Source organism: Falco naumanni, chromosome 14 (genome assembly GCF_017639655.2).
Source record: "Falco naumanni isolate bFalNau1 chromosome 14, bFalNau1.pat, whole genome shotgun sequence".
In the NCBI taxonomy this organism is placed as follows: Eukaryota; Metazoa; Chordata; class Aves; order Falconiformes; family Falconidae; genus Falco; species Falco naumanni.
Window position 1 is genome coordinate 4510185 of NC_054067.1, and position 15187 is coordinate 4525371.

Sequence of the window (15187 nt, forward strand, 5' to 3'; positions counted from 1 at the left end):
GTTTGAATCTCACCACTAAGGATAAAAAAAAAAAGCTAGTATTAAAAAAGGATGGCATTGTTACAAAGATCGCAATGGACATACCAATTTAAAATACTTCATTACCATGGAGACAGACAAAGAAGAGAACAAGAGTCACAGCTGCTTATTTTTATACCAACTCTACTGCAAGAAATGCAGTTTCAGGAACTGACGAGGGAAAAATAAATATTTAACATTTTTAAGCATGCAAATCCCTCTGTTACAAGGCACCTTTCAGAAGACAAGCCTGACTTCCATTTTTTATGACAGGAGAGTAACTGTTAACTAGAATGTTTATGTTAAAACTTCAGGATAATGGAAGAGATTGTCAAATGTTTCAGCTTTAGCAGTTTAGCATCAAGCACCTTCCCTCTAAATATGTATGTACTTTCCATGATAAACCTCAGCTTCTTAAAATGGATGTTTTGTACCCTTGTATCTGATTTTCAAAGAACTGTATCACTGAGTAGATTCAAACATTATAAAAAGCATCATCATTCAGCTCAGAGTAATTGGCAGTCTTAAAATACCTAGTTCACAGCAGACAAGCTCACAAGCTCCAACAGAAGTGTTCACACATTCACCCATAACCACACTACATTACTGTCATACTGGAAATAAAATCCTTTGCCTTGCAGGAGGAAACCGCTAGGTTTTATAAAGCGAGCAATGTCATATTAAATTAGCGGCATGGCTGTGAAGTTCCCACCCCTTTGCTGGCACACTGCAGAGTTCCACTGTAAACAAGCAGCGTATATTTTAAAGCATGCTGAGACAGGCAGAATAACTAAACTTCCAATTTAAAAGAACACTAAGAAACCATTTCAATGGCCCTTCTTATTGTCAGATCTGTTACCTGTTATATTTTCACATTACAAATGAAAAGGAGGACAAAAGAATTAATCAGAACTCCAAAACATACAGAAGTAACTACTTCAGGAGGGAAAAATAAGCTATAAAATAGACATTGCCTGATAGGCTGAATCTTGGGCACAGCTCTAGTCATTCCCTTTCCCTTTAACCTCTCTCTCTCTCTCTCTAAAAAAAAAAAAAAAAAAAAAAGAGGCAGATTTAGAAAAGAGTCACAGAGGTCAACAAGAACAGTCAAAAAGTATAGAACATCTTCCATACGTGGATTGATTTAACACATTAAGACTCTTCAGCTTGTAAAAGACCATAAGAGCGAGAGAAAGTGAGCATAAAACCACCATGAGTGGCTTTGAGGAAATGTATAAATGCATAACAAGTCCTAGGTGGGGACAACATTGTGAGTCAGGACATCCCAGTCTTTTTCACCAGCACAGAACCAGAAGCTTCTACAGTTGTTCTCAGGCAATAAATTGCAAAGAAACCCGTAACATTGGTCAATCCACAAACTGAAGTTCACTTCAACCTTGAGGACCCAAGATGAAAACATAAGTCAGAAATTCTGTCAATATACTTCCTAACTGCTCTGCAAGACCATAAATATCATTGTCCACTCCCTTGGGAAGTATTTCTGGCATGAAGAACTGCATGGCCACCACTCCCCCGCATAAGCTCAAATACAAAGGTCACACCACAACACATAATGGATCGGCAGGGCTGTTGTTACTTGGAGGCTGCAATGTACAGGATTGCATCGCTTAACTATTCCTTCACTGAGACAAGATCAAAGAGGCTGAACTCATGGTTGCTCTGACTAAACCAGGACTAGGCTGCAAATCACTTTCTTCCACACTCCCCTCCCTTCTTCTAACCATGCACTGAGAAAGTTCCAAGTGGTATCTCCAGGTCTGGGACAGACTGGAAAGCAGAAAGCAAAGTGTGGTATTTTTCCACCAGCAGCAATATGTTTTGAAAAATTTTCTAAAAGAAACGTGTGTAATCCTGTCTCATTCAGTACTTGGAGTTCCCAAGAAACACCTTTTGAGTTCAGTAAACTTTAGAGATCATTATTTCCTTAAATCTGATTGTACTACTCATTTATAACAGTGTAGAAGGTAGAAGAGCCTGTATGTAAAAGGACTATTCTGAAGACAATAAGGAGGTAACATTGCACTAGTTTATGCAGAAAACTTCTTTGATAGATAGCAATCGGTAGATATTGAAGTACTACATTGGCCCTCCACAAATCCCTGCTAAGTTGCCTCCCCTTTTTAATCACTAAAAGAAATCATAGCCAAACAAGGGAAATGTTACTGTTAAAATGGAACAGGGTAACTGGGAAAAAACAGCTCATTTTTCGTAAATTGGTTTTTAGAAGCCAAAAATTACCCCCCAAAATTACTTCTTGACACTGCAATATTGTCTGTAGGTAAAAGTCAAGCTCACACGCATGGGGAAAAAAAAGGCTAAGTATGAACAAAAATAAGATGGTATTTTGCAGCAAGTTAGGGTTTTTTTTTTATTGATTATATCTGGTTTTCTAGTGCCAAAATGTGACAGGGATACAGGTACCCAAATTTCAGAAGTGTGGAAAAAATCCAATACTGAAACAACACGCCCCCAAATCCACAAAAGACTACAAGATCACCAAACCAAAAAGAACTACATTAACTTTAATCTGACCTCCCTCTAATACAAACCCATTTCCTAATCTCTATGCACTGTGTTAACCACTAATAATAACATTTTCACTTCTTGCACTTCAAGCATTACACGTGCTACAATTCTCACATTAATTTGGAGATATCTGAGGTTTCTTTTATTTGATTTTTTTAAGTTCATATGGAATTTTATTCAAACAACCTCTTTTGCAGTTTGCACATCTAGACTTCAGCAATGGGCAAGAGGTGGAAAAAATAAAGAACACAAACCATCAGACGTATCTGGTTTCCTATTTTTCATTTAACTGTATTACTAGATTAAAGAAAAGAAAAGGTTCTGTTGTTGTATAATTGTGGGGGTTTTCATCCAGCAGAGCCTCTATAGTACACTTGTTATGGATTACTTTTTTGGAGGTGGAAAAAAACCATAGAGGTCATGAGGCGAGCAGATCTTATTAAATCTGCCTTAATACAACCCCAACATGCCCAGATACTGAGAAACTCCAACTTCAACATACAGTTCCAAATATATTAGTGAGCTACTACTTACAGTAGCTAAAAATCCATTACACTAGAGTGCCTGCAAGCATTTTACCCAGCCTGTCATTATGAGCCATGACTTGCCTAAAACAGAGATCTTAGAAACAGTTGATTAAAACCTTAAAATGAGCAGCTGTGGTACATGCTAGAGTTATGTCTAGGAAAATTCTCAGATACTGGCAAGGTTGTATATATATTTATGTTATGTTGCAGGTTCCACAAGCTTTGAGACCACTGCCAGAAAATAATTCAATGTCAGCTGCAACTTTTTTTCATTTGTCCAGCATTTCCTAGTTTCTTTGACATCTAAGCATGCCACATTCCACCACCAGTTGTAGTAGTCAACATTTCAAAAATCAAGACTAGTAAAAACCTCCAGAGCTATTTTCAAGAGATATGCACAATATTTTATTCAAAAAGGATGCAACTGAAGAGTGTAACAGCAATACCATCTCTGAACTTAAGTAAACTATCTCTTCAAATATCTAAGCCTGGATACCATTCTATTCTGTGAATGTTTTGCCTCACTCCATGAGCACTCTAAATAGGGACAGTTCACTGAATTTTTTATTCTTTTTTTCCTATGACAGATCTCCAGGTTTTTCTGATTCCACAACATTCCAATCCTCTACAAAATATTACACCTAAGAGCTCCCTTCAGAAGTATTTTAATGACGATATTTTCTGTTAGTACACCAAGGCAGAGTGTGCAGTCAAAGTTTGTCTTCAAAGGCTCTTGAAAGGCTTTTCTTCTACCAGTCCTGTCCTGCTGAGACAGAAACATGCATAACACAAAGGTCATCTTGTCTGATCAGAAACAAACTAAAAAGACAAAAGAAGACAATTCAAAAGGAAGCAGGAAGAACAAATCACACAACTCTAGCCATTCCAGATTAAACACCACGCGAAGCCGCCTTTAAAATATCAAGGGGAACGCACACAGATGTCTGAGTCGAGTTGTTTCTGGCAGAAGACAGTTAAGCACGCTGCAAGTTAAAACCACTATCTCGCATTTGCGGCACAGATTACATTTATGTTTCAAAAGAGCAGCTTGTGTGTCCCTGAGCTGGCTGTTTGATTTAGTACCCCGCTGCAGCAGGCTGGAAACATACCTTTCTTTTCACACCAGGCACGATTACTGAACCAGATCAGAAATTGATTGGTTACGTATGTCATTCCAAAATGGAAACTCCAAAATTAGATTTTAATTCTATTCAGAGCAATGTGAAAAATTAATGAAAACTGGATTCATCCAAAACTGGAATGAATTAAACAAAACAAACAAAAAAAAAGGGGGGGGGGGGGGGGGGGGGGAGATAAAGAGATAGACACAGGCTTTGGTCAATCTGCACTGAAATAACAATTTTCAGCCTTTCTGAGATCTATCAACAGGCTTTCCAGAGGAGAACAGACTAAGTGGTATGTTTAAAAGACTAAGATACAGGAGGAAGGTTAAGTGTATTTTACTGTACAGGTGAAAACCATCCCATTTTCCCTCACAATTGTAAAATGTAAGGCAAGGCACATTCCAGCAGCTGGATAATTTAAAAGATGTAGAAGGTTTTATTAATTAACTCTAACATTAATTTAAGTAAATTCAAAACAACCACCTTATTTATCAGAAAGCAATGGTTAAACTCCATCATAAAGCTTTGATAGAGCATCTGGTTTTGTATAAACTCAATTCAGCACAGAACAGCCATATAACTTAAAAGCCATCTGCTTGCCTTCTAAAAGGTAACTTTTTTTGGTTTTAAATAAAAACATGGTAACTACGGTTCGACAAGTCCAGACTGCCAAATCTGAAAAGAGAACAGAGTCAAAAGATACTATATTCTCATTGCTAAATAGCAGCAAGTTGAGTATATTTAATATTTTAGCATGAAAATCACAGCTGCCTTACTGCAGCTGTCAGACAGGTTCAGGGATTAATTAACATGTCCTGTGGAATTGTTAGTCTAGGTTACGAATACTCATGATTCAAAGCAACACTGCTGGCAGAGCATTGAGTAATACTACAGCAAAAGTACTTTCTGTGTCATATAAACCAGACTCTGGGAACCTAAGAAGCTGCCTGTCTCTCCTCCCAGCCTCCCTGTTTCCCACTTTTACCCAGGGATGCAAGAACTATAGCAAATCGAACAATTTCCATCCTCTACAATTTAATGTCTTTTAAATTATATATATGTTCATTGGGACGTTCTAGGTTAGTCTCCCCTTCCAAAGGCTTAGTTTGTTTACTTGACAAATCAGTACTCACCTTCTCATCTTTTATGCTCTTAGCTGAAAGCTTTCTAGACTTCTCATAGTTTAGGATTAATAATTAAATAAAGACTCAGGTCTTTCCGTGTATGCAGTGGCCTTAGTTATCACACCTAAGGAATTAGTATTTCAGAGAAAAAGTGTCACTGACATTATTTTTCTTCCTCTTTCTCTACCCACTATCTGCACCAGCCCTTCCCTAGTAGTGGGTTACTTCATTCCCCATTCCTACCTTGACGCTTCAGCAAAACCTGACAATCAAAAACTTACCTGGGGTTAAAAGAACAAAAGTCTGATTTAAAAAAAAATAAAAATTCAAAGGCCAATTTCTTAAGGAAATTCAGTTTGAAATGAATTCAGATTAATTTGCATTTACATCTGTCAGCGACACTGGGGAAGCTTGCATGAGTTCACAATAAAATTCTCATGCGCATATTCATCTACATTCACTTTTGTGACTTCTTTCCCCAAGCATGATGTTTCGCATCAGTTTCTATGGAAGCAAAACCATCATGAAAAAGTCCTGCTCTACTCTGCTTCGAGTCACCTATACCTTGTGATTCTCAGTTCAAAATTCCTCAAATTGTAGGATTTTACAACAGAAATTTGTCATCTTTAAAAACAGCAGGATAATAAATATCTAACAGCTTTATTATTACAGGTAACTTGCTGAAGAAACAGTAACACAAGCCATAAAAGGTAAGGCACATAACATCATATTCCAGATAATTTCAGTGGGCATTTCACTAACTACCAAAGCATTAAAATATAAACAATTAAATTCACTTGGCACCAATTACTTGGCAATCTGAATACATGTAAACCTTTAACACATCTATCTAAAGCCCTGAGGAAGTGTCACAAGAAACACGAGCCGCATGACACTCTTCACAGGTTTCAAATCCATGCTGCAGCACTTGTTCGGGTGAACAACACAGTTTAAATTGCTGCAGTGACGGTGGCTGATGTACAACCACCGCAGCAAAACTCACCATTTGTGCCCAGGAGTGTAAACACCAACAGCAGTGCAAGGCAGGCAGCGAAGGAGGGGGTTTTAGGATGGCAGTCATCAGCTGAAAGTCATCCCAATGATCCCCGATTTCTAAGGAGCCCAGTCCTAAGGAGCCCAGTGCGGTTACTGGTGCTATTTGATTCACTCTGCCACTCCACTGAAGTTCCTAAAGGCCTCCAGCAGTTATTCCTCAAACATCAGTTTAAGCTGGTAGCAAACCACCTATGTGGAAAAGTGTGTGAAACTGCTACATGGGTTAAAACATCCATGCTAAAAATATATTACAGCCAACAGTGATATATTAACAACACTGGACAGTACATTGAAACTGTTAATAGCTCCATTCTCAAAAAAAAAAGAGGGGGGAGGGAAGAAATTAAATAGGAGAGGAAAAAAGAAACAAAAAAAAGGCCTTTCTTGGCCTGTCTGTCCATAATGTGTTGCTCAAACTACAGACATTACACTTTGATTGATATTTGACTTAAATCTACGATGATCTCATCAAAACAAACCAATATCCGATTACCTGATTATTCATCTAATGGCCTTTGGATAATTACCTTCAGTGTAAATATTTGGGGTAAGAGAAAGTTAAACATTTCCATCTAGAATTTCCAGTCCTGTAATTCCTACTCCTTTTTAGAGAGTAAGCTTACTTCTTGTCAGTTCCTCATTTTTTTATATTCTTTTCTCCTAAGAATATACAGAATAAAGGGGATAATTACCAAAGTATGCATTCTATCCTCAAGCACAGCGGTTATTCCAAAATTCTAGCAACTTCAAAACAAAGGCTTAACCTTGAGCTTTAAACTCCAATTCCTCAACTAGGACATTCGTCAGTAGCATGACGTTCTTACCATGCTCCCTAGCCTCCTGCCTGAAGCACACACATTTTTCAGCTCAAAATAAAGCATGTACTGGCCCAATCTTGTCTAAATTGAAACGGCTGAGCTGTAATCTCTTCAAAGAAAACTGTGAATCAGAGCGTTAAGACACATCTGCTATTCTTTTTATACTAAATTAGAAATTACTATTATTTCAGAGTAAGAATCTTTGCTTTGCCTCACACCAATACTTCTCAATTTCTCTACTATATGCTGGGATTTACTAAAATAAGCACAATGGTGAAACAAGCTCTATACAGTGTTAAAATTTTCACAGAAAAGCTTTTCCTCAACTCAATAAATAATCCTTACATGAATTATGGTATCAGTTAAACCCTCTAAGCTTCAGTTGACAGTGTTTTTTTAAACAGAACCATATAACTGCTTAAAAATAAATGGTAACAATTAAGAAAAAATTGACAGTTATTGGAACCAAGAGCAGATTAAACTATACAAGCAAGCCATAGTGTGGGATTTTTTTGGAAGCCAAACTAAAAGTTCTGGAGCATCCCAGATGCAGTATAAAGGAACTGGTGATCTGTCTCATGACCTGTCGCTACCCACCTATGCCCCTTGAACCGCTATCACCTTTCTAGCAGTAAAATGCACCATTCTGCAAGAAATAAGGCTTGCCACCAAGAAATACTGGTGCTTTCAGTGCTTTAGTTGTTCAATTGTTCATCTGCCCTTTTTTACCACACACTACATCAATTTCCTCTCTAGCAATCAGCTTTAAGAGGAAGTTTCACAAATTAATTTGCAGTTGTAAAAAGAAAGACTTGTGTATTACACAGATCTAAAAATCAAGCTGCATACTTCATAATCCAATATATTTGTGAGCTGAGATTAGGCACATCTTCCACTTAAGTGATGAATTTTATGCCTACCAGATAGCATTTCAGAGCGCTGAAAGGATTGTTGACCTTGCTACAATAGTCTCACACACCTCCTAAATGGACTGATTTCGGAATAAATGGTACTATACTCCAAATATATAGCCTTGCTTTTCTCAAATATTTTTTTTACCATCCTTAACATATCAAGTTCTACTAAATTTCAGTTTTATCACATTTCCTGAAACTGAGTCCTGTCTTCCGAGTTGCTTTAAAAATTACAAGTTCTGCAGGTTTTGGAATGCAGGAGATATACACAAAAAATAATGCAGACAAGGGAAATATGCACACGTACAAAAAGGGAGATTTAGAAACTTACAGTTAGAGACTTACATTTTGAATAATGGTATATATTCATAGGAAACTGCCTTCGCTGCTCTACATCTTGCCCACCAATCTTAATACATCAAGCAGTGAATGGAACGCTTGGAACATCTTCAATTTTGAATACTGCTACCCTTTAAAAATTGAATAACTCTAAACTTTTACTTGCAGGCTGTTGCTCGTGTAATCCAATAACATTATTCAGTGTAATTTCTAAAAAAAGATTAATGAATTTCTGTAATCAAAGGTTCTTCATACTCACTCCCAAATAACAGGATATGAATGTCCCTTTAATTTCAATTCAAGGTTTTGAAGAGACAGGATGTAGAAAACCATACACAATTTAATGGGATCCTTCCAAATATTTCCAAACATCCTAAATTTGAAAGCATTTAGGAGCAGTGTACATAAATTAAATCCAGATTCACACTTGAAAAATCACATCTGACCACATAACCAGTTTTTTTTCTATGGTTTAAAAACCAAAAAAGGAGGAGGAAGGAGGAGAGAGAGAGGGAAATAACCAATCAGTTATACTCCCAAATGATGCCGAATTCAGTCAAACCATGTTTATTATCTAAGTTCTGAAAACAGCCCATTGTTTCCAAAAACACAGTGGCCTCTTTTGCAGAGGACTGAAAGTATCCAGGTCTCTAAAGAAGCTAAAACTGGAAATAATGAACAGAGGATTTGGTATTTACTGAACTGCACAGGCACTTAGCACTGTTTTTAGTTACGCAAACATCACATTGAGATCACTGAACAAAACCGGGACTCGCCTACACTTCTTTCCCCTACCTTTTTTTCCACCTATCCCTTCCCCTTTAGTTTACTTCTCTTTGCCTAAGAAGATCACTGAAGTAATCATCCAGCAACACATGTGTTTTCTACAAAAACATTTTCTTTATTCCAGACAAATGTCAGCTCCTAACTGTTTTAAGTGCAATAATTCAGTGTAGAATTGGAAGAGAATTATGACAATTTACAGAAACATTTCTCACTGGTAAATCCTCAGCTGGCAGAAAGAACACTTGCAAACCTCTTCCCAAAACAGCAAAAAAATAAAACCCTTAAATTTTTCATTTTACAGGTTTGGTACTGAGGCACCATTCCGGAAGAAAGCATTGGCATATTAAAATCAAGGATGCTGAAAATGTACAACAGTTTAAGAGAAGGACTAGCTGTATGTATCATTTTAAGATTAGATTGCAGTTTCTGCCACTTCCCTAAACAAGGTTTCAAGACACTTACACACAAGCTTTTAACTTCTACAACCTGGTCAGTCATAGCCTTCAATGTTCAGAGCTAAAGTCTTAGCAAAGCTTCAAGAAACAAAATTAAAACTACCAGCTGCAAGATCCAACACACAAACCTCAAATTCAAAAAAAAAAAGACAAAAAAACCCAACCACGTAATCATTAAGGCTGGACAGGGCCTTTCATGACCATTTAACCATACCACTGTTAGCCACAAACTCTTATCTTGATGGCTTCATGTAAAAGCTTTTCTTACATTTTGTTTTCCAAATTTCTCTTTTGCAATGCAGACTAGTTTTATCTCTGGGTCCTGGTTTGTATTTGTCTACAGTTGATATTAGTTGCCTGTTAACTGTAGCATGATGTCTTACAGGACATCAAGAGACACCTGTGTTTATGCATTTTCACTAAGTTACAAGTGATTGTGAGTAACACCTTGCAAAATACATGTGTCAGAAATTGCAAAATACATGTGTCAGAATTTACAAACTGGGGGTACAAGAACAAATTACAAAGAACACTGGGGGTTTGATGGAAATTCTAACTAACTTCACTGAAACTGAAGAACTGCTATGCAAACACAAGTGTTTTGATTGAAAGGTTTAAAAATGTGTACATTTTGGAGGTAGAACAGATAAACAAATTGGGTTTGGCTAACTTGGTTTTGACACTGCAAGGCATGAAATTTTCCTTCCAGCTCACTAAAGCAATTACTCCAAGTGTCTTGATGCTCATACAGAGGGAGACACCACCTATGTATACACTTCTCAACAATGATGCCCTGGATGCTGCTAAAAGTCTCCTTTGCCAAACTTTTAAAGAAATCAACAGTGTTTAATTGGCTGTTGGCTGAATCCTCCCTCTTACACTGCTGAATCAGACACCTGAAAGATCTCCTTCACATCTTCAATTTCAATACCAGAATTATGGATCCTAAAATACTCAAAAGGACTAATGTCTTGAAAATGTAACACTTGGTCCCCTAAACATATGCTGATTTTTTTCCTGCTGTGCAAATAGGTTTGCAACATCCTAGTGGACTTGATGTTCCTCTTTTAGGATACTTTTTTATGCCAGGTTTACACCAGTATCATTGGTCCAAACATATCCTCAGTCCTAAAAAGACAGCGGTTTGGTGTTTTGGTTGTGCTTTTTTTTTCTTTAATAAGAGGTATCCAAGTAATTCTCAATAAGACCACTCTTACAAAGAGCTTAGTGTGAATTCCTTCACAGACTTCCCCCCACCACACCACACACTAACCAAATACTATACTGCACAAAACCACCCCCATCCCCATCAGAAAGCTGTCAAAGAAACCACCAAAGTTTCCATTCACCTCTGGTTTCAAATTATGTATCAATTTTAAAAATTTTAAGTATTTCTCTCTCAGTGCTGCTGCACTTACATCCCTGGTGCAGTTACATCCCTTCTTCCTCCAAAAGCTCTGCAAGAAGCCAAAACCAAGACTAGGACTGGAAACCAGCAGTAATGTTCCTAGATAATTCAACTAGGTGTCAGGACAGCAACAAATTCTCTGAATCTGATTAACCACGAGAACTGTTTAGGCAGTTAAAATAGGTTCACTTGATTGACACTTCATCCTCGCAATGACACATCTAAACTAGTTGTTCCCACTTATGAAAAAGATTTGATTTGAACACAGGTTGGCGTGATAGGCAGAAATTAAGACATCTGATCAAAACAGATTCATCTGTAGAACTCAGTATCCATAATGTTATGCAGCTTTGTCTGCCCAAGTGCACCACGGATGTAATTCCCATTTTATTCTGTGATTTCATGTCAGTCTTAGGTCTTTTAAAAGCAGGACTTTTGCTTTTACTTTTATGCAGAGAAAATTTGAAGGATAATTTCTTTCCAGTTCCAAATATTTTTGGCTCACAGCCCAGAGCATTTGTGGCTCTGAGGTAAAACAGTCTCAGCTGAAGAAAAGGAAAACAGAAATTGAGTGAAAGAAGAGACCTTTACCAACAGCTACTGTTGGCTTCCCTTTGAAGTGATCTTGATTGTTGTAGCATGTTTCATCTCTTCACCGCCTACTTTGTTCATCCTAATGTTTAGGCGCAGCAGCAGGTTTATGTGCAAACTACCGTAAGAACAGAAGTGAAGGATAAACTATATTTTCATATCTTCCATCTTGCCAACCTGTTGCCCTCAGCAAATTCTGGCCAGAAAAAAAATGCTGGCAAGATTCCAACTTCTATGTATGACTTTTTTGCTGATGGGGGTCATTAACTACCTTCGTATCTAACCTGCTTCCTCTGCTGAAAGGTGCTGATTTTGCAGCTGCTTTCATTCTGTATGTTAAGCCCAGGCCTATCTCTAATACATCTGTTTGAGGATGAAGAGGCATGACTTCGGAATTTTGCTGACATACGCACCTTCTAAATTTCACAAATCCTGGAATACCATTTCTCATGAGTAATTAGCATAAGATTATTTTAAAAAGCTTCAGAATTGGTCAAAACGAGATTAAGAACTGCCCATGCCGGACTACAGAGGTTAAGTCTCTTTCTTCCTGGGGAAAAGCACTAGTGAATGAGGCAAACAATACTAGCTCCCCCATTTATTTACACACACTAGCTTTTGCTGAATACTTATCGTAAGATTATAATACCATATCAAGACAACTAAACTTTCAAGTCATAATGGTAACATAGCCTCACCTTCTTCCCAGAGAATTAAAAGGCAAGTTTTCCTGTAAACTTTGAGGATTGCCAAGAAATGAAGGTAGCTATATTATTTTGTTTCTACAGCTCTTGCATACCTTCTGCTTTTCCCTTCATTACCAATACTGACTAGTTGATTGCACAACAATTGCTAGCACTTCACGGGAAGCAAGTGTCCTATGGTGTAAAACTCTGAGCTAACACTGAATCACTGCTTAGGAATTTACATAACCCACTAATTAAGTTTTGGAACTGTAAGTTAATTGCTGTAGAGGTCTTGAATATTGCTGTAAGAGCTTGTTTCTCCCCCTCTTGAAATATTACCTATCTCCCTCAAACCTCTGGCACAACCAGAAAAGATGTTCCCATGCCTGTTTGAAAATCCTCTCCAGGAGTGAAACTAATGACTGGCTTGATCTGATACAGCCCAGATCACTCGGCATTCTGCAAAGGGAGACCAAGAACGGTCGGATTTTCATCTGGTTACTGATCTTAGACAGATGTTCTTATCACAGCAGCTTTTATGAAAGCCTTTTTGATGTTCTCCTATTCATCCACGAGCTTAAATTGTGCAAATTGTCCCGTGTTGAGGGTACATATCAGCAAAATTAAACAAAATAATAGTAATTTTTGACAGCTCCCACACTCCTTACCAAGCTCAGTGAAACTTAACAGTTAAGTACTTGCACAGGACTATTGACAAATACAGCTTGTGAGCTTTAATATCGCAGTTTAGTAAATGCTTCCATTGTTTTGGAAGCTATACAAATCACACATGATCATGCATCAACAACCAAGCCACAAGTCATTAAAGCACGTAGTTTATCCACAGGTATTAAGGCAGATCCATTTGTTCACTCCATGTGAGAGACTTGTATGTAACACTTGTTCTCTTACTATTTGGCTTCTAAAATTAGAAAGGTAAACCAACATTATCTGCACAAAATAAGGAGTAATTTGTTTCTTCCATACCTTCACAAACCACATTCACACCCTGAGAAGTCGCTTGCTTGAAGCTGCATGTAAATTACATAGCTGCTTTAGCAATATTCTTGTTTTCATTAAATTTGGTGTGAATTTTACCACTGCTGTCAGTGGAAGCAGTATTTTCTACTCTTGAAACAAGGATCAGCTGAAAGTAAGTGGTGAGACAGCCTTAATTTTTTAGCATTCACAACTGGAGATTTGGACATTAGTCACAGCTGCACTTTCACCTTTTCATTTGATTTATTTACACATTTTTCAATCCAGCTGATTAAAAACTAAGTTTTAAAACGTTTATGCTAATGCTTGGCATTTGTGCTGTTGCTACATGCTTCTGGTCCACAAACCAATTGTGTGACAAACCCTACTTTGCAAGTGTGATGTTCCAGCAAACATCACGGCAAGCAAACGCAAACCTTACCTGCATCATGGTGACCACGTGGCAAGGATTCAGGAGGTAAATGACCGTCCTGGTGGCGAACTTGAAGCCCACCTCCAGCCCAAAGATGAGGCAGAGCACTACCAGCAGCACGTTCTTGCCCCAGCTCTCCTCCTTGGCCTGGCACTGCTGCAGCAGGTGGCCCTCCGGCTCCCTGGAATGCAGCTGCCGCAGCTTCCACAGGGACAGCAGGATCTCCGCGACGCCCAGGCTGAGGAAGACCAAACTCTCCACAAAGCGCTGCTGCCCGGAGAGAAAGGCCGCGCACTCCGGCCCCCCGTTGCCAGCAAAACTAGGGTCCACCCCCCCGTACATCCAGTCCAGGAGGTTATGGAGGCTGTAGCGAGACATGGTGGGACGGTGCCTCCCCTCCTCCCCGCCGCCGTCCAGGAACAGGTTGGAGCAAGACGGAATCAACGCCAAAATGCCGTCGGGCTGAGGAAACATGAAACGCAAGGCCGGCCCCTGCGCGCCCCTTCCTCCCCGGCGAAGCGGCACCTCAGCACGGGGCGCGGCCGGGCCCGCGCTTCCTTCCGAGGCCAGGCCGAGACCCCCGGGCAGCTGCGGGGAGGGAGGGGCGGCAGATGAACAGAGCCCGCCCGCGGCGCCCACCGCCCCGGCCCGCTCCCCTTCCCGCCCGGCACCCGCCGCCGGCACCCCGCGCCCTGCCCTCCCGCCCGCCCCCTCAGGGCAACCCGGCGCCTTCCCGCCCCCCGCGCCCCCTCAGGGCAACCCGGCGCCTTCCCGCCCGCCCGCCCTGGGCCCGCTACCTCGGCCGGCGGGGGCGGGCTCCGCGCCGTCCGTCAGGGAGCGCGGCGCGGCGGGGCGGAGGCAGGCCCGGCGCCCCCCAGCCATGGCGCCGGCCTCGGCCGCGCAGGGAAGGAGGAAGCAGCGCTGCGCTCAGCGGCGGCGCGGCCGAGGCTGCGAGCACCAGCCCCCGCGGGCGGGCGGCGTCGCGCCGCCTCCCGCCGCTCCGCCGGCCCCTGGGCCGCGCCGCAGCATCACCCCACCGACGTGCCTGACTCACGCCGAAACACGGACGAGCTCCCCCGAACTGGCCGCGCCCGGCCGCCCGCTCCTCCCTCAGCCCCGGCTGCGCCCGCCTCCCGGGCTTCTCGTACCCCACCGCCTCCCTGCGCCTCCTCCCGCCGCCTCCTGCCTGTTGCCTGCGCTCTTGCCCGGCCGCCCCCCTTCCTCCCCCTCCGTGCGCCGGGAGGGAGCCAAGGGCCCGGTGCAGCGAGCGCCGCCCCCTCCGTGGTGGAGCGTCCCCGGCGCGGCTGCGGCGGCCGGGCCCGAGCGGGGCTTCGGCTGGGCCCCAGGGCGGGCGGGGGGTCGGTGTGTGCCGCCAGCTGTGCC

General features: G+C 40.9%; 1 protein-coding gene across 2 annotated transcripts in view; it reads right to left on the bottom strand.

Annotated features, from left to right (window-relative positions):
- TMEM164 (transmembrane protein 164) overlaps positions 1-14909 on the bottom strand; it is a 42589-nt gene extending 27680 nt beyond the window's left edge. The window contains exons 1-2 of one of the 2 annotated variants that reach the window (XM_040614474.1): positions 14602-14909; positions 13814-14392 (exon numbers count right to left, since the gene is read on the bottom strand). In XM_040614474.1, coding sequence (XP_040470408.1) covers positions 13814-14278 — 465 coding nt within the window. In that variant the 5' untranslated portion in view covers positions 14279-14392; positions 14602-14909. Of the gene's footprint in view, positions 1-13813; positions 14441-14601 lie in introns of those variants that run through there. The other variant, XM_040614473.1, reaches the window with a different exon arrangement.
- Between the last annotated feature and the right edge of the window lie 278 nt (positions 14910-15187).